A 25,879-nucleotide genomic window follows, 5' to 3' on the forward strand; every position below is an offset into this window, starting at 1 on the left:
TAGTGTTTCAAAATGGTCTTGAACAACTGATTTCTGATCCTTTTCTGAAATTGTACATTTTTTCGGCCCTTAACATGATCATTTTCCAACTCCAACTCCACTTTATTTATATAGCACTTTTAAACACAGATGACCAAAGTGTTCCACACCAAAATAAAATTATATATATATATATATATATATATATATATATATATATATATATATATATATATATATATATATGAACAGCAGGTGAAGAGGCCTCCTTTTCAGAGAAATGGGCTTTTTCTTTCTTAAACCACTTAACACTGCCTTATGAGTAACATAAGAAAAAATGTATTTCCCCATAAGATAACCAAGAGCTGACAGGTCTTGGCATAGAGTGCACTGTGCCCCGTAAAGCTGTAAGAAAACTATACAAAAGACAGATTTCATCATTAAGATGCTCCATCAACAGAGGAGCTACAAAAGTACATAGACTGTTTTCCATTAACATGAAATCAAAATCAGCTTAAACACTGAAGAGGGAGGAGCTTTAGGAAACACTGGGTCAGATTGAGCTCCATATCTGTAGCATGATATTCTGCACATTAATGTCCCAGCCTTCTCCTGTCTCCTTAAGGACTTTGTGCATGTTAAATATGTGTAACATATATTTTTATTAGAGTTTCACATAAGGGAAAACACTGTTGTGTCATAATTATTAAAGACAAACTTAGGTTATGTATAACATTTTGGAGTCTTTAAATTGCCTTCATGGACTTGCTGAGCCTTAAAAAAGCTGACACATGCTCTGTAATGAGACTTGTTGAATTTACATTTGAATGTCTGCATTCCTTTGTAATACACAATTATGATACTTCATAAAAATGTAATACCATTATGTCATCGCTGGTTAAACACTTACATATAATGTAAACACAATTTTTCTCAGGAGTTTGAGAATGCCTTTCATGTCCACACTAAGTTCAAACAAAGTTGGTTCCTTTTTTTTTAATTATTAAAATTGTGACTGATATGAAAGAATAATAACATAAGATATGTTCTGCTAAAGAATCTTTTATCTCATAGTTCAGTCTTGTTTCAGTGGTGTGCAGATACACAGATGTTAGTTCTGCAACTGTGCACATGCAACATACACCCAATAGTGTTCAATGATGTGAATGTTGTATGTTTAGACCCTGGAACACAATTATCACTTTAGTTTTTATTTCTTTAACAGTAAAATAGATAAAATTAACAATATCTGAGGAAATTTTATTCTTTTCACTTTATCTTCTAGGTAATTTACTGCTATATTCCTTATTTAAACTGAGTAAGATACTTTTCTAGGGCGAAGAAGCTTAGTACTGGGGCACATGCTCCGTGGGGACCTGGCAATGTTTCTGTTCCAATAAAGTTTCTCCATAGTTTATTAAACCTTTTCAGTTTCTAAAAAGTTAGAGAGAAAAGTTCAAAGCATTTTTAAACTAGAAGCACTCAGAAAGCGCAGACCTCCGCCAGTCCATAGGGTCACTTACCTGAGAAAATCCCAAAAGGCCCAACAGCCCACCCAGTACCCTCTATATTTTGAACTTTCTGATATTCACCAGATCCAGAATATCAACATGGTCTAAGTCAAACAATGTTGGATTATAACATCTACCATGATCCTGTAATAAAAAAAAAAAAAAATAATAAAAAAAAAAATAATAATAAAAAGCCAATGATTCTGGATATTATGTAATGGCAAAATTATTCCTATCTCCCAATAGGAAAGGATCCTTAAAAAATTCATGGTTCCAGTTGATGATCCGAGTCACCCCCAAAATGCAATCACTTGTTCTTTATTCAATTTCTGACATTTCCTGAAAATTTAATTAAAATCTATTCATTACTTTTGAGTTATGTTGCAAACAAAAAGACAGACAGACAAACTAACACCGCCGGGAACATAATAAATAAATAATGAAGAGAAGCAGGAGAATGAATACAGAATAAACTTAGGCTATGCTCCAACAAATGAATGAGAAAGACTTGGATGGGGGAGAAATGATCAGCTCTTCTTACTACAACAGGACCAAGTTAGGAGACATCTTTGGCATGATGCAGAGGCAGTATTCATCTCGAGCTGCAAGTAGAAGATGGCCTGTTGTTGGACATCGCTGCACTGAATGCATGGGTCCTCTGCCAGAGCTGCGTCGATGCAAGAACGACCCGGCATGCGTTTATTATTGAGCTGTTGATATGCGATACAATAAATCAATATCAGTGGAAATCCAGTGCTTTAGGATTATATGGTGTCTTTTTTGTAAGAGATTTCCCCCTCAAATAATTGCTAAAAAAATAAACATTTAAAACATGATTTAATTTTGATATATGATAGCTGATAAGTGAATATTGTATTTGACATTTTCTATTTGAAATACAAGCCCAAAGTAATCAAACATGCTAATCAATTATTTATTGATTTATTTATTAAAGCTTTGTCTACTTCTATGATAAAAAAAAAAAAAAAAAAATCAAAAGGGTGGCTGTGATATCCCCAACCTGTCACCCGGTTCCCTACGGAAGATGCTGGTTACCAGAAAACCCAGTGGCTATTTTTCGTTTTGTGTGAGCACATGCTCTCCCAGGTGTATCAATATCAAATATGCCTCTTTATTTGTTTTTGCAAATAACTTTAATATAAAATGTGATATGAATTGGATTTTGCATTTCACAACATTTATTTGCTTTAATTATGCGCCATTGGTGTCACAGTTTCCTGTTTCTCCGGATTTTGTGCGTGCGGCAGGGTCAGAGTTGCCGTGGAGGTAAAGACATTCTCCCACCAAGTTTGCATTTATAAATCCCAAAAGTTGACTTTAATTGGAATACGGCAGTTTTATGAATGAGGCCCCTGCACTGTGATGTTTCTTAGACGTGTTTCACTAAAGAAATGGTGCAGGAAGCATCAAAGTTACCAGGATAGACATGAGCTACTCCACTACCATAGCATCACCGACCTCACTAACCCCAATAGTACATAGACCAAAACTGATTGGATGTATGAGGTATGGCCTACTAAGTAGCATTTCTGTTTTTGAGGATATACACTTTAAAATTTTGCTGTATAACAGATTTTGATGACCCATATTTTTTAACTTATGGACCTGATATGAAAAATAAGTGTTTTCACACTCTAAAAACACTGGCTGTTATATATGTATATGTAGATGTAGTTTTGCTGGAATATCTTTATCTAAAACATTTATAAAGATAGAAAACAAAATGGGACCCAAGATTGATCCTTGAGGGACACCCTTGGTTATCTCTAGAGATTCAGATATATAACCTTCAGCATAAACCCACTGAGAACGAACTAAGAGATAATTATGGAACCATGCAACAGCCTTTGAACTTAAACCAATTGATTGTAATTTGGTTAGTAACAAATCATGATCAACTGAATCAAACGCCTTAGAAAGATCAACAAATAATGCAGCACAATCTGAGGTCCCCCAATCATTTAAAAGCGCTTTGAATGTCTAGAAAATCGCTATAGAAATTAGGGCTGCAATGATTAGTCAACGTTGTCGACAGTATTTGACAATAAAAATAGTCAACAACAAATTTAGCCGTCGACTATTGTCGGCAAAAAAAACAAAACAAAAACAAACAAACAAACAAACAAAAAACAAAACAAAACAAAACAAAAAAAAACTACAGAGTGATACATCGTCTTCTAATCCTATCTCTGCAGAGAATTGCACAATGCACATGCGCAAAGAGGGGGGAAAAAAAAACTACAGAGTGAGACATTGGCTGTGTCCGAATGTGCACCCTACTCCCTAACCCCTCGTTCTCTACATAGAGCTGCACTACATAGCACATTACATAATGACTCATTCTCTTGGTGATTCGGACACGAAGCTGCCTATTTTTTTCCTCGCCTCAAACCACGTGACTATCGCCGTCACCACAGCAACCACAACCCACGTCAATATGTCATTACAAATCCAATCCAAAGTTGTGTGTAAATATTTCTTATTTTTATTCCTATGTTGTATTTTATTCTTTGTTTATTTGCTTATAGGTAATTTCGCGCAGATCAATTTCTTCGCCTACTTGCGCCATGTTGAGCTTCTGCCCGCAATGCATTGTGGGTAATTTTGAGTGCCCTACTTTTTTCTCTCTGGACATTCGGACACTTCGACAAAATGGCATGACCCCTATATAGGGCACTATGTAACCCCACATGCTAATCGAGTAGTTATTTATTTATTAAAGCTTGTCTACTTCTGAATAATAAAAAAAGATTTACAAGGAGAAGCATTGGCCTCTGTGAACACCGTCTTTATAATGTTTTTAATGCCGCATCTGCACGATGTCAGAATGACCCCCTCATCAAAAAAGTTTCCTGGATCCAAACGATGATCTGGATCACCCCCGAATTCGAATCAATTGGTACTTATACCATTTTGGAGATTTCCTGAAATTGTAATCAAAATCTGTCTATTACTTTAGGACAAACAGACAGACAAATGTACGCCACCGAAAATATAACCACCGCCTTGGTGGAGGAAATGAAAAGATGCAACATAATTTTAAAGAAGTAAAGACTTATTGAAGCATTGTTTACATACTGACACAATTACAACAAATCTGCTTTTTAAAACACAGATTTAAAAAGAAGAAGTCAATCCCATGTCTTCAGAAGCCAGGATTTTCATTATTTCACACTAGCAAGCTATTTGTTTTAAATTTAAAATTTATTTAAAATTCATATTGTAGCTCAAGATATCTAACCTAAAGGTAGTAAAATAAGGGGAGTAGCAGATTCAAGGCGTACACAATCCAATTTAACACAAACAAAAGAAACTGCTTTTATCAGCAAATTTATTGGTGGACACAGTACAATAAATTCAAGAAGAACACGTTTGAACAAAAAATCTTTTCAATCAAAGCTGAGCCTGTAGTTATGATTAAATCACAATGAAATTGCTGGCCTTTGTGTCTTTTTTTTTTTAGTATGTTTGGGAATTTATATTAACACAAAGTGACACAGTACAATGTAATTATACACTGAAATACATTTTTGCCTTGGTTTCTTTAGTCATGTTCAAAGTACATTCATACACTTACAATGTAAAAAACAAAGCACAAGAATATACTTAATTTAATATTATATTCACAGAGCAATGTACACAATCATTATTATACACAGGTATTTACCGCAGATTACAGTGTAAAAATGTACTGTAAAGTGATGGTTGGTGAGAGGAGACATAATCCAACTTTAACTTTCCAGACCAGCTGGACAATTTCTAGACAAAATGTAAAAAGAGTATTTAAAATTGCCATCTTTTTCAGCTCATACCCACCTACCCAAATTAAATAGGATAGGTATTTTTTTAGGTAATTAATACAGTCTTAATTAAACATACTGGCTCTATCTGATATATTACATTCAATATAATAATTCCAGTCATTTTTGTTGCAAAAGCAACACAACCTTTGATGGACTACAAATTACATAAGAAAACATATATATTACATTGCTCTTAGCAGACAGAAAAAAATCTTACATCTTGAAATTATTTGGATGTGCTTAATCATTCTTAAAATGGGCAATGATTAGAATTGGTTCACCCTCTTTTCATTCAGTAAATGATTGCACAAGAAGGCAGCTTAAACGTAATTGTCAAAATTAAGTGTCAAAAGTTTTTTTTCTAAAAATCTTTTTTTTGTAAATTTGGAAAGTTCAAAGAATCCAGCTGCAAATTCTATAGTTTTTTCTTCCAACAGAAGATATCTAACTTTACTCAGAACACAGAGACAACAATAAAGAACTACACTGAACTTGCGAAGATTATAACAAATACAAATATCTTGACACCAAAGTTAAATCTGGCACATTATCACCAGAGGTGCTGATATATACAGTATGAAATGCATTATAGATAAAAAAGGGAAAAAAATAATAATGATGTGACAGCGATATCACAACATTTGTAATACAGTCAACAGTAAACAAAGTAACCAAGCAATAATTCAGACAGAAGTCTTGCTCACAGTAAACATGTAACAGTTACAACAGAAAACAGACACAAGCCCACCATTTCTTAGTAGAGACTATTATTTATTACAAAAATAAAAAAGCATCAATCAGAATATTCTTAACATATCCCAAATGATCATATAGAAAGTACATCCCAACGAGGGAGCCTTTCAGTTATATTCAGGTTAGTTTTTCAGCATGCCCACCTGTCCCACCTGTCTGTTAGAGAGGAAACAACTAGCAGCAAATTAAGAGAAGCAGACATTTGCCCCTCAAGACGCAAAAACAAAACAAAACAACAACAAAAAAACCAACAAATAAACAAAAACAACCCCCCCCCCCCAAAAAAAAACCCAACCAAACAAACAAAAACCTGCAGGTAAAGAAAGCTACAGGTCAGAGGAGCCCAAAAACCTTTGTTGTAGATTGAGATTATGAAAACAGAATCAAAACTGATGTTTATATGAATGAACCATCTTTTACACTTGTACGGTTAAATAAAACTTGATAAGAATAAGCCTCACCAAATATCCTACACACTAGAAAGAAGGTACCAGTCAGAACCACTTACTGTATATTTTGGAGGCTTGAAATGTTAGTTAAACATCGAGAAACACACACACACAACAGAGCTAAGAGCCTCCAGCTGTGCAGCTGGCTTTGCGAGGGCTTACACCAAATCCCAAATCCTCCCCTTCGCCCTCTCCGTTTTGAAGAGAAAAGGTTCCTATTTTCTTTAAATGGACCAAGGAGCGCTTATATAGCCTTTCAAACAGGGTGTTGGGGGGTATTTAGATGCTTAGGGGACTCCACATTTTGATCCTTAAGAAAAAAGGGATACCATAACCGACTGTAGAACTGAGGAAAAGAGCCAAGGGATGGAGTTTTGGACTGGGCCTGAGGCACAGTGGTGCTTTGAGTCAAATCCTACTACAAGCATTGCCACAAAGAACATGCTCTGATTTAATAGAAATCCATTCAATATTTCTCAAAACTGTCCCATTTGGATGGAAATGATTTTCCCACGTATTACTTTAAACTTTAATAGATCTGAGCATAAATAAATAAATAAATAAATAAATAAATAAAACGTATTGTTTGCAGGTTGTAAAAATGCTCCTATCTGCAGCACTTACTTTTCTTTTTGATAAATGTCAGCAGTGTGAAGCTGCTGGCTCTGTGGCTCTGCAGCTATGATAATATCTGGGCCAAGGTACAGTATAGGAGCTTTGCATTAAATCTGTTTCATATTTCCTCTGCAGATAATCTTTCATGTCCATTAAGCCAGGGTGGCTGCCTTTGAGTTTACTTTTTGATGCAGGGAAACATTTTCGAAACTAATTTTCACATCAATAAAGGTATACTTAATCTCTGAATAATAAAAGCAAATGATTCCTCTTACATGAAATTGAGTGTAGCTGGAAGTGATGGCAACCGAATGAAAGTAATTGAAATTCTCACTCCCTTTGCACCAGTATTAAGTCCAATTACTTCCTGTATGAAGCACTTAGGCATAGAAGTGTTGGCATATGCTCTTGCAATAGTTGTATCTGTTGCTACAAAAATAAACTTCTCACAGCATCTGCAGTAATCCTCAAAGAAAAAAAACCCTTCATTAAACTTTAGGCCCTTAATACTCACATAATTTTATTTCAATTCCCATTCAACCCAGTGACTGAAACACCGGATATAATTGGACTTCATTACAATACTTCTTCATTCTGTAACTATTCCCTCTGAGTATTTACTTAATTTAATTAATTCTCATTGGATATTTTCCCCTTAAATAATTTCAAAGTCTGGAGACACTTTCCCTGGTTGCAATGGTTTGTAACAGGATATGAATGCTTTGCATTTATATAAACCAACTTTTGAAAACTGGTCTGTAATCGTTAAATCATAATATTACCTACCTACATATTTCTTGTTAGTGACTTATGAAACTTAAACAATTGCTAGTGATAACATTTTAATGACAATCAATTAAAGAAATAAATGCTTCAGGAGTTGATGAGAAGAAAATAAAGAGGGAAATAAATGAAAATATGCTTGCAGCCAAAGAGATGTTTTAGTTAAATAAAGATGAAAAAGCAATGTTGGATCTAAAGAGAAAACATTGGGTCATTTATAGACATTACTATCTGTCTTTTGTTCCATTATCTGTAAAGACTGAGTCAACCCCAGAATCACATATCTAATCACTGAGGTGAAAAAAAAAACGTTAAGAAGGCAATTGTTGTGGCACACACAATAATGTGTGTATGTCTACACACTGAGTCATCTCCCTCCTGAGTGCTGCAGTCAATAGAAGCTGCACTACCAGAACCCGAGGCCACAACAGGGACCGGATTCTACTTGTGAATCATCGCTCTGTATTAAACAAAACAAGCGACTGAGCAGAAGGGTGCTGTGAAGCACTGAAGCTATTAAATCAAACACTTAGGCATCAAAACACAAGTTAAGTCCATCTTATTTGTGATACAGTGCATTAATGATTCCCACAGGGCTACTGTAATTAGAGCCATTGTTTTTTTTTTATTATTTTCCATAAACAGTATTTCAGTATTTTTTATATTGCTGCTAATATGGTGTTACGGATGAGAAGAAAGGCTGATTATAATGAATTTCTTGTGTTGATGGTTTATATTTCTTGCTGTCATTCATGTTGACAACTGCCTCTTATGATTTTCAGTGGAAATAAGCATCAGAACTCTTTGTACATTTGAGATTCAGGAGAGTAATCCTGTAAAAAGGCAAAACAAATGTACACCTATACACAACACATATGTTTCTGAAGAAATCAATATCCAAAGTGCTGGTGTCTTTTTGAAAGTAAGCTTTTCATAATTAATCTTAGCTTGTTCCCATTATGGACTGTCAACCATCCCCTAACATAACGGACCATTATATCTGAATTTTAAGCCCAGGTGATTAAAAAGAAAGCCACCATCATAACATATCATCACTCAGTTCACACAGCTGCCGTCATCAGATCAACACGACAATGCCCTGACTCATCAATATCCCAAGCACCCCCTCAGGCACATGAAGATATGTACACGTAAAAAGTTATATTTCTATAACACTGTCTTTGTTAGCCTTGATTGAGCCAGAGTTTTATGACTCTTGAATCTTTGCCACAAAAGCAGTGTCAAACGCTTTATGATTGTTTGACTTGTTGATTTCCTTTACAGTTTCACTTCTTTGCGAAACAAATACAGCCAGATAATTTCAGACAAAGCAGTAATAAACAAGACTCTGCCGACTTTTAACCATGAAAAAGAAATCTGGGCACCAATCAAGGACTAAACGGTATTTATCAGATGATGAATGTTATCACAGGAATGTTACATACATCCACATATCTCCGCCACCAGACACTTAGAGGAGTTTGTCCGGTTGTGTGAATGTGTGGATATGCGTGAGTGTGTGCGGCAATCTTTGTTTCTTTGAGTACACTGACAGCACAGTATGTTGCTTTTGCTGTGGCTTTATGCACATGGTTGTATCATTGAGTCCATCAGAGGCATTCTCCACAGGGGTGAGCTTGGCTGCTGTGTCTGTTGTGTCCAGTGGATGTCCTGGAGCTACAGCTTGGCTATTTTCCTGCAGGGGCCACATTTCTTGCCATGTGAACGACTGTTGATGAGGGGGGTGACCGCTGAAAAGGGGTCTTTTCTGCCTGTAGTTTGCCCACACCTGTAGAATAGTCTCTTTGAAAGGTCGTGTGGTAAGTGTATACAGGATAGGGTTCAGGGCGCTGTTGATGGGGAGAATAAATATTACGACCCAAGAGCTGATGGTGCCTGCAGGTGGAGTGGGTAAAAAAAAAGAAAGAAAGAAAAAAATGAACAGAAACACAAATAATATACTTCACAGCAGATTGCTATGACTTGCCAAAATATTTGGACAAACAAGTCTTTTTCTAATATAATAAATGGGAGTAGAAAAAAAAAAAACATCCCTTAAAAGGAACCTCGGCTATTAGCACATTTTGGCATTAACATGTAGTTATTGTTCTCTTCTACTGAAATGAACTGTTTCTGTTTCTGTTTGAAACCAACCACAGAACAGCAAGACACTGGACTGCAGTTCAGACTGGAAGTGAAAAACATGGAGAGAAACGTCAGAGACGCTGGATGTTCTGCTGTCAGCCTCTGAACCATCAGACCAACCCTGGACATGGAGGAACCTGACAAACCACTGCTTCATTTAGTCCTTGAAGTTTCCAATTTTTCCTTAACTATGACCAATGGCGCAAGTCAAACAGATGACAGCCCATCAGATGCAGCAGTAGAGCGGCAGCAGATCTAGGAATTTCATTTATAACTACAGATCATATTTACGCAGATCAGCAACCTAAAAAAATAAAACAAGACTGTCAGACTTATTTCTCAGTCTGAAACCAACTGCCTTGAAGCTTATATGTGCCATAATGTACACAAAAACTTTGATATCTGTTGATAAGGTTAAACATAATTAACTTGTTTGTGTGATTTAACATGTTCATTTTACATTATTATATAATGTGTAAGGCACTACTGTAATCTGTAGCTATAGGAAAATATTTGATCCTGAAGCTTATTGAGAAATGCTGCTGACAGGAAGCAGAGATCTTTGCAGCAAACATCTCAGTGTACTATTGGCCATAAAATTCTAAACAAAGAGATACTTTGGTTGATTATCATCGTCATCCATCCGATCGTCCTCCTCTTTTTAGTGTGTTTTCAGTGATTTTTTTATTATTGTTTTCCTTGTCAGTGAGATTGGATGCATATTGAAAAGACTGAAAACAATGAGCCCATATATTGCTATATAGCAGCAAGACCCCTACAACCCTTATTACCTAAAACATATGGAACGTAAACAACATTGGCTTGTATGAGTGAAATTATTTGTTCAAAATTATTAAAATCTAAAGAGAGTAGAGGGTTTATAATATGCTTTTACAGCTGAAAATGTCTTGTTCATTGTTGCTACTAGCCAGAGTTCCCTTTAAAAAGAAGAATAAAAACACCCAGCAGAGCATAGGCTAAACATGAAATCTGCAATAAACACTCTAATAACACTGCAGAAAAACCTATTACATTTTTAAAATGTGGCGCTAAAAAATGTTCTGCCTTGCAGGTGATCACTTGATTGACAGCATAAGCTCATATTCATGCTACAGCATCAAGGCAGCCTTTTTGTCAAAGCTTGTGGCTTCGCTGACAAAATGGGCAAAGTTCCCTTGAGTGTAGGTTTCCTGGTGCAGTGTAGAGGTATAAATCTCTAACAGCATCATCACTTTAAAGTATTTACTTATGACTAAAAGAAAAAGAGGTGGTTGGTAGGGGTCAGGCATCAAAACTAATTTATTCTAGCTGAATTACTGCCTCATAATGTGAATTCAGCATGTCAATAGATACTTAAAACATTTTACTGTTTTAACCTGACACATTTAAAACTGACAGTTAAGGTCTTCCTTTGTTATGATCTGACAAAATGACAGCATGTCATTATCTCATATCAGAGTGAGAATGAGTGTGACAACAAATGTGTTAATTGAAATTCACTTCTTTCACATGTTTTTCTAGCACATGATGCACAGTGACATTTAGATATAAAATAAAATAATTAATTTATTAAAATGAAAAGAAGTCATTTGTGCACCCAGATCTGTCAACAGCATTTATTTGGAATTTTAACTTCTGCTATTTCTGAAAATGACTCTGTACCACCTGGCAACCAGGTCATTAAATAATAAAATAATATAAAAAGTTAACCCAAACACTCTGACATACAACCCAATTCCAAATAAAAGTAGGGCACAGATAAAATGTAAATAAAAGCAGAGTCTTGGCAATGTTACACTGAAAAACATTATTCTGACAGTGCTCCAAAATTTTAAAATGCAGGTTTTTCCTGCTTGCTGAACATCTGCCCGTCTTAACTTCTGGGAGACTCTGCCTCTCTAGGGTACTCTTTTTATATCCAATTATATAACTGACCTGCTGCCAATGGACCTACTCAGCTGCAACATTTATATTTTTCATGGCATGGTAAACACGATCTGTTGTGAATAATTTATTTTTTTTTGTTTTGGTTAATAATTCTGTATTATTTACATATTAAACAACGCTCCATGCTTTTTTTTTTTTTTACTTATCCAGGCTGGAGTAATGTAACTTCAATCATTTTCAGCTATATTGTTTATTTAAAATATCTACAATCACTTCACAGCACAATAGAGACTTAACTCTATGATGCATGTCTTTTAATGCAGCGTTTGGATTTTCTATGTCTGTGTTGCCATGGTGCAAACCAAAGAGCTTGAGCATGTGCGATTCACACTGGGTAGTGACAAGGTCAGAGCCTGAAAGAGCCTGAAAGATTATCATTGAAATCTTTGAATTTAAAATTAATTAAATTGTTAGATTTGAGATATTTCCTTACTGTTACACACATGATTCAAATTAATCAGATTTTCTTAACAGCTTCTCCTCAAGTTCCCCACAAGGCTGTTAATGAATCAGTAATTTGAGCCAGTTGTGCGTAAGGAGAACTAAAATCTACAAGGAGCGGATTTGACCAGCTCAGCTTTAAATCTGCTTATCAATAACCAACAATCCTTTAGTGGTTTTAAATTGCATGTGCTACAATCTTATGCTTGTTAAAGGAGCATAGCAGTTGAGCTGCAGGTATATGTCAAAACCTCTATGTCTTCTAGTTGGTAGAACTAGAATTTGTCTTCAGAAGGTGGAAACTTAGAGGCACAATGCAGGTCTGCTGTGGGTTTTCATTGAACTTTTTCATTTAATAGTTTTAGCCATGCTACTGTACCGGGAATCTCCACCTGCATCAGAGACAGGATCTTGAGGATGAAGATGGGGATCCAGCAGAGGGAGTCAGTAATGACGATAGAGAAGAACCTTTTAGCGATGGTCACCTCTTTTTTGATGTGATTGCTGTACTTGGTGGTCTGAGTGCCTGTCCTCTGGATGTTGTAAAACATGCTTGCATAGGAGAAAACAATGATGAGGAATGCCACCAGATTGAGACCTATGGAAAGATTTTGATTAGTTCTGAAATTTCAAAAACCTTTAGTAGCTCTTATTTAAAATCATGACAAAGCTCTGGGTTGGCATGCAAATAAATAGAAATACATAAAAATAGCAAAAATTGCATATTTATATTAAGCTACTGAGAATGAAAAAAAGAGAAAAGTAAACAAGAAAAACAAAAGAGAACAAAGTCTCACCAAGGAAAATGACAATGGAGTAAACATGAGCCCAAACAGTCTCAGGCTGCTCAGAGTGCAAAGGGAAGCAGACTCCGTTGGTCCCATAGAAGTTGCGAAACAATCCCTTGCAGGCCAGCGGCAGAAAGGCAATTATAAAGCCGAACACCCAAATCCCGAGCAGGATGGTTACAGTTCGTCGCCAGCCAGGAGTTAAGTACTGGAAAGGGTAAACAATGCAGATATATTTCTCCAGGGTGAGATAAGTGAGGAGCAGAACGGAGACTTCTGTGGACAGCATGGCCAAAGAGCCGATGACCTGACACTGACTGCTGTCCATCCAGGCCTGAGCGTGCCGATTGTACTCTCCTCGAAACTTCAGGTCATACGCACCAATCATGAAGAGATAGATCCCCATGAGCCCGTCTGCACCTGTGATGAAGGACAGCTGCATTTTAAAAATAATTCAGATGATTCATGAACTGAAAAAGTTTGGGCTCAGACTCTCTAAGTGCACTTGATCCTCTTTGTTATGAACAGTTTTAAGCAAAAAAAAAAAAAGAAAAAAAAGGCCACACTGACACCAAATAAAAAACCTAATCTATATGATAAAGAACTTTAAAGTAGTTTTCATCGTAGAATAAGTGTGATTTAATAAAAGTGAGAAAAAGTCCAGAACTGGCCGAAAGACTATCTGTAAAACAGAGATATCAGGAACAGAATAGACTTATTTTTTCACTAGAGGAAAACTATTTGAATGATGCATTCGGATATTTGGTCATGCTTGGGAGGTACAAAAGACAGGTGTGCAGGTTTGAAGCTAAAGTCAGCAAAGGAGGTTTCGTTGTGTGCCTGGAAAATTTGGGACGCCATTGTTATGACACGTAAAATAAAGAAATATAGAAGATTAAAAACTATGTACAAATGGAAAAAAGGAGCTGCATTCTTTCCCCCATCTTTTTTTTTGGGGGGGGGGTCTTTTAGTGAAGCATATTTTAAATGTCACACAGGCAGGAGATATATGGATAGAGGGGAAAAAGAAAATCCACTCATAGCAATTCAATGGGAGGATGAAATAAAAAGTTGCATTTTTACATAAATCTAATCTTCTATTAAAAATTAATCAGGAAGAAGTTGCACATAATCCTTAAGAGACACTCAACTCCACAGTCATCTGAACTAAATTCTACTGATCATTTATGAGGGCACTTGAACAAAGAGAAAACCAAGCATTCTTCCTTCTACATCATGTCGGAGCAACACCATCCAGAGTCTGTAGAAATTAAAATTACAGAGAAACAAAAAATACAAATCCATGTAATTTGAACTCTGAACTTAATTGTCAGCATGTCCTAATAATTCTGGATTCCATCTTTGTTACACACATAAGAACATTTTATATATATATATAACAACAAAAATAAAACCTCCAGTTAGGATCTTATCAAGCAGGAGAAATTAAATAGATTTGGCTTTGTGCAGTGTATTTCTTTTAACATTTATTCACTGTGATGTGTATTCATCTGGGCCAAAACACATTTTCACAATAAATTAATGGCAACCCCACATATCCTGTTCTACACCCGCTTCTTTTGCCCTTTGCAAACTCATTGCAGTGTTTTGCAGGAACAGCCAAAGCAGGAACAGCCAAAGCAGCAGTTTCCAACTTAATTTCCGTGAGGACTTTTCTGCTGCCTCATCAGGCAATGCTCAACGATTAGCTTTTTGATCATATTTTGAATCTTCCAACCCTCCTGTTAGTAATTCCTTAAATATGAATACAAACCAAAGCCTAAAAGATTTAGTTATGTGTATAGTAATAGTTAAAAAAATCTTTACAGTATGCAAATGAGAAGGTTTAAAGTATAAAGCATTAAAGATGCTCTCTGGTCAGCATAACTGGTATTAATGACTGTAAAAAGGCTTTGGCCTCAGGTGGATACTGTGTTGATTTGCTTTTGTAGAAAAAGAGGAAAGTGTTTCAGGACAAAGCTTGCCGAAACAAAATTAGCAAGGTTATTTTACTTGTGTTTTACTTAATATTTTCTGGTATCAGACACCAGAATATACCATGCTGCAGAGAACAAACCACATTGACATTTGAGGAAAACCTTTTTGGATGTCAGTGTATGAAGCAAACCAGCCCTTAAATACCCTAAAATGACATAATACTAATAAAGAAAAACCCTTTACACTGTGCATGTGGTAGGGAAGGGACCTGACGCCGGTTTAAAACAGACTTTTTTCCTTGCATATCCTTATCTGTCACACTTATTTTCATATGCACAGCGTGTTCTTTTTCCCTGCCATTCTTTTAAACATCATCTTTTATTAATTCTTCTCCTGTTAATATCTTGACACAACCCATATTGCATATTAATTTAGCATTGTGCATGATAAAGTGTGAAGGAAAACACATAATGACTCCATGTCATATCAAACCTTCACCAGATCAGCATCAGTGGCCCTAATTATCCTAAAATATTCCTCTTTACTTATCAAAAACTCCACTGCACTCAGTAGACAAACCACAGTTTTCTTTTTCCAGGTTTTTTTTATGTAAGTTTTCAGCTGCTAAATACTTTTAAGCCTCTTTTGTCATATTTCTTTTATTCTGTAACAGGTCTGAGCTGCAGGCAAGCCAGTTAACTCTCAGACTTGTATTTCCAGTAGGCTGTTGTAAAGCCTTTGCAACGTATTTAGCATTTTTTTGCTCTAAAAAGATTTTCTGGATCACAGCACAGAATTAACAACAAGTAAGTCACTCATGTTATGGGCACTAATTGCTCCCATACCAAAATTTGTGCACTTATAAAGAGACATATGGTACCCTCTCCTCTGCAGCCTTGATTTTGAAAAAAAGATAAAAACTTGATTTTAAATTTTTTTTTTATGCTTTAAGACTCAAAGACAGTTTTCTACCTAAATTAGCATAAGCCCAGGGTGGCTACAGCTTTTCTGGATCTTGTTTAGCAGCTACAGACTGCTCACTGAAAATGGTTTTTAGAAGTATGTCTGAGTCTGCACAGTGATTTTCATTTAAGGATTGTTTCTGCATTCAAGACAGGGCTGTCTAAATTCCCAAAGGACAATTTCCACTTAATAGTTTTTTTGTCCTTTGCACGCAGACATTTAGATAAAAATAAATCTTAGAGTCCTCAGCAGTTTTTTCCAGAGAGACATCTTCCACAAGATTTAAAACTTAACAGCCCAAAAAGTTAGGAAACTGTTCATCCATCCATCCATTTTCTATACCACTTAATCCATTTCAGGGTCGCAGGGAAGCTGCAGCCTATTCCAGGAACTGGCAGGCGAGAGGCAGGGTACACCCTGGCCAGGTCACCAGTCCATCACAGGACCAGCATAGAGATACAACCAACCATTCACCCTCACTCCTAGGGAGAATTTAGAGAGACCAATTAACTGAACATGCATGTATTTGGATGGTGGGAGGAAGCCGAAGTGCACTGACGGAACCCCTGCATACACGGGGAGAACATGCAAATTCCACATAGAAAGGCCACTGTTTGAACCTCTCCCCAGCCGAGGCTCGAACCAGCGAGCTACTTGCCGTGAGACCGCAGAGCTAACAGAAGTGTCAACATAAGTCAAGTTTCACATATAAATGTAATTTTCAACCCGACTGAAATTTAGTGTTTTACTGTAGCTCAGTATGTCATCCTCAATGCCACCTGGAACTCAAACTTAAAGGACGTTTAATAGATTCAGCTTGAACTTGTTAGCTGTCAGCAAGACAGAAAGAAAATCCCACAACAGTTTAATTTGGAGGTATAATACAGCTTTATTCTTCTTTTGTTGTAACTATAGTCATTTGTCTCTCTGTTGACAAGCACATTTAAAAGAAGAAGAAGAAGAAAAAAACACTAAATGGAAACTTGAGGGAATGCTTGAGGATGGACAAGCAAACAAGTAAACATCCCCGTCTCCACCAAAAAGCAAAACAAAAGATATTGTTGATGCATTTTGGGATGACTTTCATACAGCTTTGGTTCTGTAATTGATGCTTCCTAAGCACACTTTTCTAGTCTAGGCCAGCCACAACATTAAAACCACTGACAGAAAAAAATGACTGATACCATATTCTGCTGGAGAACCTGTGTGTGTCTTGTATATAGATGTTACTTTACTAACACTTGCCACTTGTCTTAACATTTGGACAGACCAGAACACACCCCCAATGTGGTAATGACACTATTAAATGCTCACCTAGCCTTCAAACGACTTGAATACCAACCTGATGGAATGTGATGGCATCTATGAAAAACAAGATCAATGCAGACCAGACCCTCCAGGATATTCTCAGAATTTCTTGGCCCACACCTTGACTTACCAGGGCTCTTTTGACAGCTGTCAGCTAAGGGGTCATAATGCTATGGCTGATGGATGTAGTGTTTAAATTGTTACTTATCGGAATAAAAAAGCTACCACTATCTCAGTGGATTGTAATTTTAACATTATTCTTCTTCATGAGGGTGTCTGAAGACATGTAACAAGAACTGTATCCCACATATAATTTCTTATGTTAACTTACAGCAGAGGGAGATGATGCACATAGCGTGGAGTTTGTTCTCGGAGCGGATGTACGAGCGCATGCAGATGACAAAGATGTTGCCGAAGCAGGTGGTGGCGGAAACGACCCAAACAAAGACCCTCAGAACAATATTGGCCAGCAGGTCCTCAAAAGAAGAGATGCCATCCGTGTTGGGTTTGCAGCTGCGCACGTGAGGGGCATAGCCACAGTACTGGAACTTCTTAAAGTAGCTGGGATAACACATAAAATAACAGGGTCAAGTTAAGCAAAGAAAGGAGAGTTTGTTTTGTTTGAAGCACTATTTTTATCTGGAGAAACAATACGTGCAGAAAACAAAAAAAAGTTACTCTGAGGAAAGTGGATTTGTGAGGATTTGAACTAATAGTAGCGTCAAGCTGTACAGGCCCTAAAAGTTTTGGTCTTGATCATAAACATATTTAGATTAGAATGAATGTTTTAATGCTTTCTGTCCTTTAATTCCTCCCATCAGGGGAAATCAACAAAAGTTTAACATTCATCAAAAAACTAAACAAATGAGACTGTTCTTCCAAATAAAACCCATCAGCTTGTGACTTAGCCTTGGTGGAATCAAGCCATGCATATAGTTTTGGATTTATTTTCCTAATGCTCTGACATAGTGATATCGGTATGCCAATTTGTTCCTAACAGTTTTACATTAACAGCTCTGTATTCAACTGTTTCTATGAGGATGTGAAGATAAAACTTCCTCACAATGGTAATGCCAATATGGTTTAAGTAGGCTGTGCTGACCATTTTGCTGTACCAGCCTTTGCATGATAAGATAAAATGTCTTGTAATTCTTCTCACAAACCAATATACCTCTTATTATAAATGTTGAAATGTTTTTTAATTGATTTAGAAAGTCAGATTATGCCCAAAGTCACGACAATATATCATTAAGAGGCTGTAAAGTTTTAATTATATTTCACACAATTTTGCTTGAGACATGTTCAGAAATTTTACAGATGTAAAACTCATGTTTCAGTCCAGACCAAAGTGATAGACCAACCAGTAAAGATGTTCCTTTGAGAGATTAAGATGAACGTTTTGAAGCGTAGAGTTCTCCAAACAGTGTCCTATTTAGTTCCACTTTGCCACATTGAAAACAAACCTGGTGAGCTTATCTGATCAAAATAAATTGTATCCCCATTAAACTGTATCTGGTTGGAACTCCTGATTATTAAAAACAGTACCAAAGGCTGAGAGGGCACATTTGTTGCATCCCCTTTATGACCTGGATTGATGTATCTCAAGCTGTTTAAGCCACAGAGAGGATGGATTACACTAAGCCTGACTTAATCATCTCCCAGGTGGAAAAGATGGCTGAATCTCAATAAGTGTAGCTCACCCTAAGATGTAAATTATATGTGAGAAACTGCAGTCCATATCAAAGACGACAAAGAAGTACTTACATGTGAGTTAGATATTTGAGAGGTTCAAACATCCTTCGTTGAATGTTTCCAATTTCTATCCCCTCTATGCTCCTGATGCAAAGACATTAATTGATTTTATGTTAAAGCTGTACATCATCAAAAGAGCCTTGAAAGCACAAAAACAGTTTTCACCAAATGCTCTATTTACTAAAGTCTTTCAAAAGTCTAAATGGAAAACATTATCTTTTTCTTTCCTTTTGCCAATAGATTTAGACTCTTCTGGGTTAATTGTTGTGTCTCAAAAGAAAGAAAGAAAGAAAGAAAGAAAGAAAGAAAGAAAGAAAGAAAGAAAGAAAGAAAGAAAGAAAGAAACCACCAAATGTGCTATAATCACACAGAAAAATCATCATGAGACAACATTGAAAAAAGATCACCTCCCTCTAGCTCAGGGGTCACCAACTCCGGACCTCTTGGGCCAGTGCTCTAAAGGTTTTAGATGTTTCTTTGCTGCAACATGCCTGACTCAAATTAAAGGGTTCTCCGAAAACTTGTCAAGTCCTGCATTTCTTCTTAATTACGCAGTCATTTGTGTCAGGTGTGTTGCAGCAGGGTAACATCTAAAACCTGCAGGACACTGGCCAACCTACAATAAATATACAATAATACAATAAATATTGACTTGGAAAGTTGCAGTACATGGCTGGAAAAATACTGTAGCTCCCACAAAACCCCTGTGTAGTTTAAACCATGTGTAGGAGCATACTTACAATGACTTTAATTTATATAACTTGTCAAAGTGGTCAACTTGAAGCTCCATAATAGGATTGTAGGATATATTCCTAGAAAATAAGAATTAAAAATCAGTTACAAACATAGACAATAATCCCACCTGTTACTGACCTGAAACTGTGGATAAAATGAAACGTCTGAAAGAGGATATTACACATTGGCTATATCAATTTTATTTTATGAATCCACCCTGTACCTAATTTAAGTGTAGTTTTCTGCAAAATGGGTTTGCAGAAACACTGAACACTCAGTTGACAACAGCAGGCAGGATCAAACACCTTTGGTTCGCCTTTTTACAGAACTGTGTTTGCATGAAGGAAACTCACAGTTGGAGCAAATCCTCCAGTAAGACAAATAGATTGGGAGGTATTGCCGCCAATCTGTTGTCGGATAGGTCCCTGCAGAGAGACAAATCCACATCAGTTTTCCCAAACATACCGACCAAAGATTAAACAAATGTTGATGTACCACAGAAGGTATTTGACAGATGCATACAGAATAATTAAATATAACATAACGTACCATCTGTACAGAACAGGAATGGGTCACACAACAAACACTAAAAACTAAGCTAAAAAGTCCTGCTACTATATTTTTGAAGCACCCTTGGCTTTCATTTCATTCTGATCATGCACGATCTTTGGTGCCAGGAGGACTTTTATATGTAGGAATTCAGTGATGAGCAGCTGCAAGTGTACAAGATCAGAGCCACCCAATCTATGTTGCAGATGACTAGCAGCAAGATAAGCTAGATATGTCCATTCAATAAAATGGCATGATAATGACACGGATAGATGAAAGATGAAACACACCCTTGTTCAATTCTAAAGGTGTATTATGTGTCGAAATAGAACAGCCACATGCATGAACAATGCTGAGACAAGAACCTTGTATACACCTTTTCTTGTACAGAATCTATAAAGAATAAAGATTTTGTGGTGAGACCATACATGCATGATCATAAAACCATGAAACCCTCATTTGAGGTGGAATGAAAAGGAGGCGACATATTTAAACAAAACTTTAAAATTTCCTGGAGCTTGATTAGCAGGAAAGAGATTTTTTTAATGATTTTTTTTAAAATGATTTTCTTTCTTATTGTAATTATTTTGTATTTTACTCTAATTCAATTGTGGGGGCTATAAATAACTGTAACTGTGGAACACGTTTGGGCATAATGGCTTGTTAATGAGGCTTTAAAAAAGAATATGTATTTAGATATTCTTGCAGACAAAGCAGAAATCCTTGGCCTAAAGCCTTGATGCTGGCTTTGTCTCAGCTGGTTTATGTTTAGTCTCGTTTGTATTTAGACCAAGAAAAGTGAGTGATTTTCTCTTGTGATGTTTTCTTTTTTTCATTTTGATTCAAATGATATTTTTACATGTGATGATTAGGAGAGCTTCCATTAATGGCTAAAAAATGGGATTTAAAATTATGTTTGTAAATGTGAATAAAGCTCCACAATGGGTGGCATTGATAAAAGACATTACGAAACATGGCTTTATAAATCTGGTGAAAAGAGTTCATGGACATTTCTAACTTTGTGCACACACAGTTTTAGTCATGAAACTACACAAGAGATTTTTTGCATCTGAAAGACGTTAAACTGGGAAATACAACATACAGTAGCAGCAGGTGGTGCTAATTAAATACACTTGATTAATTAATCATTTCTTTTCATGTGCTTTCCCCAAAGATGTCAAGACAGTAAGCTTACATCACATAGCATGATACTGGCAGCAAGGCAGCAATCACAGCGATCTTTGAGCAGGTGTGTCTGTCATCAGGTGGGCTTATTTTTTAATGTACCGCTGTTGTTTTCATTTCCTGGACTCATGCTGAGTGTCTTCCAGATGACTAACTCTGGCCGTATCCACTGAATTATGCGAGGACGGCCTGCCAGAACCATCATAACATGAGGACCAAACTGTGATAAAATGACAATCAGGGCTGTTGATTCTCACTGAGTCCAAGAATCATGGACTTTTCACTTAACAGGCAGCATCCTTTGTATTAAATTCATTGTAAGATGTGCTTCAAGAGCTCCCAGGTCTGGCTGAATGGGGCAAAATTAAATATAGAGGTGTTTTCCTGCAGGAGAGAGCAGTTCTCAAGGAAGGCAAAGACCACTTGTCCCCAGTATTGCTTATTCTATTTTAAGGTGTCACATTTTACCCTAAAAACAGTTGAGCTTAGCCACTAAACTAATTATGAAGACTGACACTTTCAACAGTTTACCTGAGAGACACAGCAAGCATATGTTGGTAAGGTTATTTAGTTTTTCACCTCATCCTGCCTTCATTCACAATTCCTGCCACTAGAGAACGTGCCATGAGCCGTGTCACCAGCAGGTCCAGCTGGCTCCCACAGGTGCGTCAAAAACGATCTCCAGTCGCATGTCTCTTTAAATAAACACAAGAAGGTAGCCCCTGCAGACCCTGAATTGGGACACACACATAGTCTTAATTTATCTGCTCTGCTCACCCCTCATCTGTAGTCATGCATTTGGGTCCTCCATCTCAAACTGTGGATTGTGACAATGAGGTCTGTGACAGCACAATGAGAAAAAGACTGAACAAGTTTGGATTGTTTTGAAAAAGCCTCTTCTCTTTAAACAGAACATAGCAGCATAGCTCAGGTGGGTATTCCACAAAGGTCGCTCAACAAAGAGAGAAACCTGTCATTTTAAAACTAGAACCATCTCCTACTTAATCCTCCAGTTATTCCATAAACACAGCTCAGCCTCATTTAATTCAGTTTCACTTAGTGCACGCACCTGGGATATCTATTAAGCCCAAATAAATGGATAAACACGCCGGTGAAATGAACAGAATGAGAGCACTATTCTTCTCATCAGTGCATCACACATGGCTGCAGGTCTGTATGAAGAATAAAAACATATTTTCACCAAAAAGAGACTAATTAAGGCCATTAACAGAACCACAGAGATGGTGTGGCAGAAACTGCAGACAGGCCAAATGCGTTGGATGTGCAAGTGTTCCATGTTTATTTCACCCTGTGGTCTAGAGGTTTGACAGGTAAATTAGCACCTGGAGAACCCAGGTTTAAGTCACCAGGTTGGCAACGAGGGGATCAGGGCTGCAATGAAGATGGGTTAAAAGGAGATAAAGATTTTTTTTTTCCATTTAGGATAAATAAAAGCTTTAATTATTATATTGTGTGATTTGATCCTCTATAGTTCTTCAAATTCTGTATGAAAATGTTCTACATATATAACCTTGTCTGTCCATATTGCAGATGAATAAACTTTTAAAGTGACTATATTATCAGTCTAGGTAATATCAAAAGAATTTTTTTCACATACAACAGTAAATTTTAGGTTATTAATTAGCTCTACTGAGTTGGGTGTAACTGAACCCCAGAGACCCTGTAACCATTAAGCTAAACGAACATCCTTTCATTAAGTGGATTAAAATGAAAGATACTAATATTAAGATAAAACTATGTGTGAGCAAAGGACGAATAAGTCCATTAAGTGCAGGCTTGGGTTAGTAGACAACCACTGTTTATTGTAACATTCTGCACACCAAACTTTCTAACGTCCCTCTGTGCAGTCCAACCAGTCTGCTTGGCAGCACTTCCTATATATACCCTCAGGTGCCACCCTATCAATTCAAATAGACATATCACATTAGACCTCTGAAAAAATAAGTTAACAAGATTATTAACAAAACATTATTGTACTGAAACATGTTCTACTCAATTCTACAGTTTATGAATTAACAATTCAAACAGGATAATAGAAAACCAGACAATATATTTGTACAATCCTCAATGTCCACCTTTAACTTCTAATTACTTTTATTCAATTATTTAATCAAGACTGAGAACACACCCGCACACACTCTCTGCAAGAGAACTACATAGTAGACAGGCCACCTCATTGAACAATGGCAAATTCTTTCTTGGAAGAAACATTTTGACAGGGAATGACTGACATTACATAAATTAGAAAACAAACAGTGGATGATGGGTGCCCACAATTCACCTTTCCACACAAGAGGTAACATAAAACTCAGGAGGGAGCTTGTACATCCAAACTTTTATAAGAGTATCTTACTATTATATTTGAACAGGAGCGATCTGAGTGGACCACGGCAATAAGTAAATGTAGAATATTAATTTCTTCCACAATGGTAAGCAGCTTATGAAGTCAATTTGATTATCACGATCATTTTCAACACTTATAAATGTAGCCCCAAATAAAAAGACACAGGCTGCTGCTACTGGTTGGACAGGGGCCTCCATTGGTGTCAACATAAATGCCCCCCCCCCCAACATATTAGCTGAAATACGTCATACCTTCTTCTGCGTTCTGCCTTCATTTTGTTGAAGTGTTATACAACCGATGTTGTTCAAAGATTCTTCTTTTTTTTCTTTTCTTTTAAAATGTAAAACCTGAACTAAAAGAGGATGTGCTTTGTCCACACGACTGCTCCCAACAACAATTTTCGCAATCATTTTCTGTTGAAGAGGATATAAAATATGCATATCTTTAATCATGTCAAGTGGTGTTTGAAATAAATGAGCTGAATTAATTCAACTTGTAAAGACTTAATGAGATGAGAGGACATGAAAGAAAATTTCAGCTTATACACGAATGTTTTAGTGATATTTTAATCATTTTAAGAATAAAAGAACTGAGATATAAATGGGCTTTAACTACAAATGTTAGGAAAATCAAATCATTGGTACTGTTATTTTCATGAGTGTCTTTAAAAAGAAAGAAGAAGAAAAAATGTTGTCGTCCTTTCTTTTAATGATGTGAAATGTATTCATAAGAAAGAAAGAAAGACCACAGCACATTGTCAGGATTTTGCTCCCACACTACGGTGCTGCTTGTATCTTAATTTAAATACAAAGGGATGCTTTTAAAGGACCTGAAGCACACAGCTGCAGTCTTGTTTGAGGAAATTGGCTGATATCACAATGACAATATAAGTGGTCAAACTTAACTGTCAGTATAATTGTGTCCTTTAATAATCCACAGTCAAAAAAATGAGGAGTCATTGAGAATGACTCCTTCTGGGTTGCTGGGTTGTACCTCCACCAAACAGCCCAGGATGAAGAGTTTATGTATAAAATAAATTTTCCAGTAATTCAGTTATCTGACCAATAATTCAAAACCAGATGATCATTTCCAAGTGGACATTACTGCAACGTTTAAAGAAATTCTTTCAAAATGTTGCCTTTACAAGAGACAGACCGACAAGCTGACGGCATCTTGCCTCCGGACACTGCTGCTACTACCGCGGAAGTATAAAAATTTCCCGGGTCTTTGGAAGAGGAACTGTTAGAACTCATGAGGCTTTCATCAGCTTTGTACAGGCAACAAAAGTAAGGGACATAAAATGAAAGGAACTCTGTGAAGATTACATGAAGAACACATCTCAAAACCCAGGAAGGAGACAACATCTCATGTAAAAAGTAAAGATCTGTACGCATCTATTACAGCTTTTAACTTCTCTAGTTATAAGTCAGAAGTACAGAAAGATGGCTGTTCTGTTCTTTCTTGCCAAAACTTCACGAGCCAGTGAATACATATATATATATATATATATATATATATATATATATATATAAATATATATAAACACTATGTTTCAACCAAACTTGGAGCATGTCAAAGTCGGTCAAAGCTGCCACAAGTTATGGTCTTACTGTGATATTCAGTGCCAGCATATTTAACTATAAATTGCCAAGTTGTTGGAATTTTGACAGCAGAGCCAGGAAGTTTTTCATAGGGCTAGCCAAGCCGAGACCATCACTTTCCTTGGGGTAGCACAGAAAATGCCTCATTAGCTGTGTTCTTATTTACATATGCAGGCATGGCAGCCATGTGGAAGTACACCATGTTTATGTAACCCTTGACTGATCAAATGAGATCAGGAGCAGTTCAG

At 36.5% G+C, this 25,879-nt stretch overlaps 1 protein-coding gene across 1 annotated transcript in view; it reads right to left on the minus strand.

Moving 5' to 3' along the window:
• Positions 1-7,458: 7,458 nt before the first annotated feature.
• The window catches only part of rxfp1 (relaxin family peptide receptor 1), a 47,778-nt gene continuing 29,357 nt past the window's right edge, over positions 7,459-25,879 (minus strand). Inside the window, exons 10-16 of the mRNA XM_041990049.1 lie at positions 20,285-20,356; positions 19,937-20,008; positions 19,209-19,280; positions 17,776-18,005; positions 13,245-13,655; positions 12,827-13,045; positions 7,459-9,810 (exon numbers count right to left, since the gene is read on the minus strand). Coding sequence (XP_041845983.1) covers positions 9,386-9,810; positions 12,827-13,045; positions 13,245-13,655; positions 17,776-18,005; positions 19,209-19,280; positions 19,937-20,008; positions 20,285-20,356 — 1,501 coding nt within the window. The 3' untranslated portion in view covers positions 7,459-9,385. The remainder of the gene's footprint in view (positions 9,811-12,826; positions 13,046-13,244; positions 13,656-17,775; positions 18,006-19,208; positions 19,281-19,936; positions 20,009-20,284; positions 20,357-25,879) is intronic.

This window comes from Melanotaenia boesemani, chromosome 7 (assembly GCF_017639745.1).
Source record: "Melanotaenia boesemani isolate fMelBoe1 chromosome 7, fMelBoe1.pri, whole genome shotgun sequence".
NCBI classification, from domain to species: domain Eukaryota; kingdom Metazoa; phylum Chordata; class Actinopteri; order Atheriniformes; family Melanotaeniidae; genus Melanotaenia; species Melanotaenia boesemani.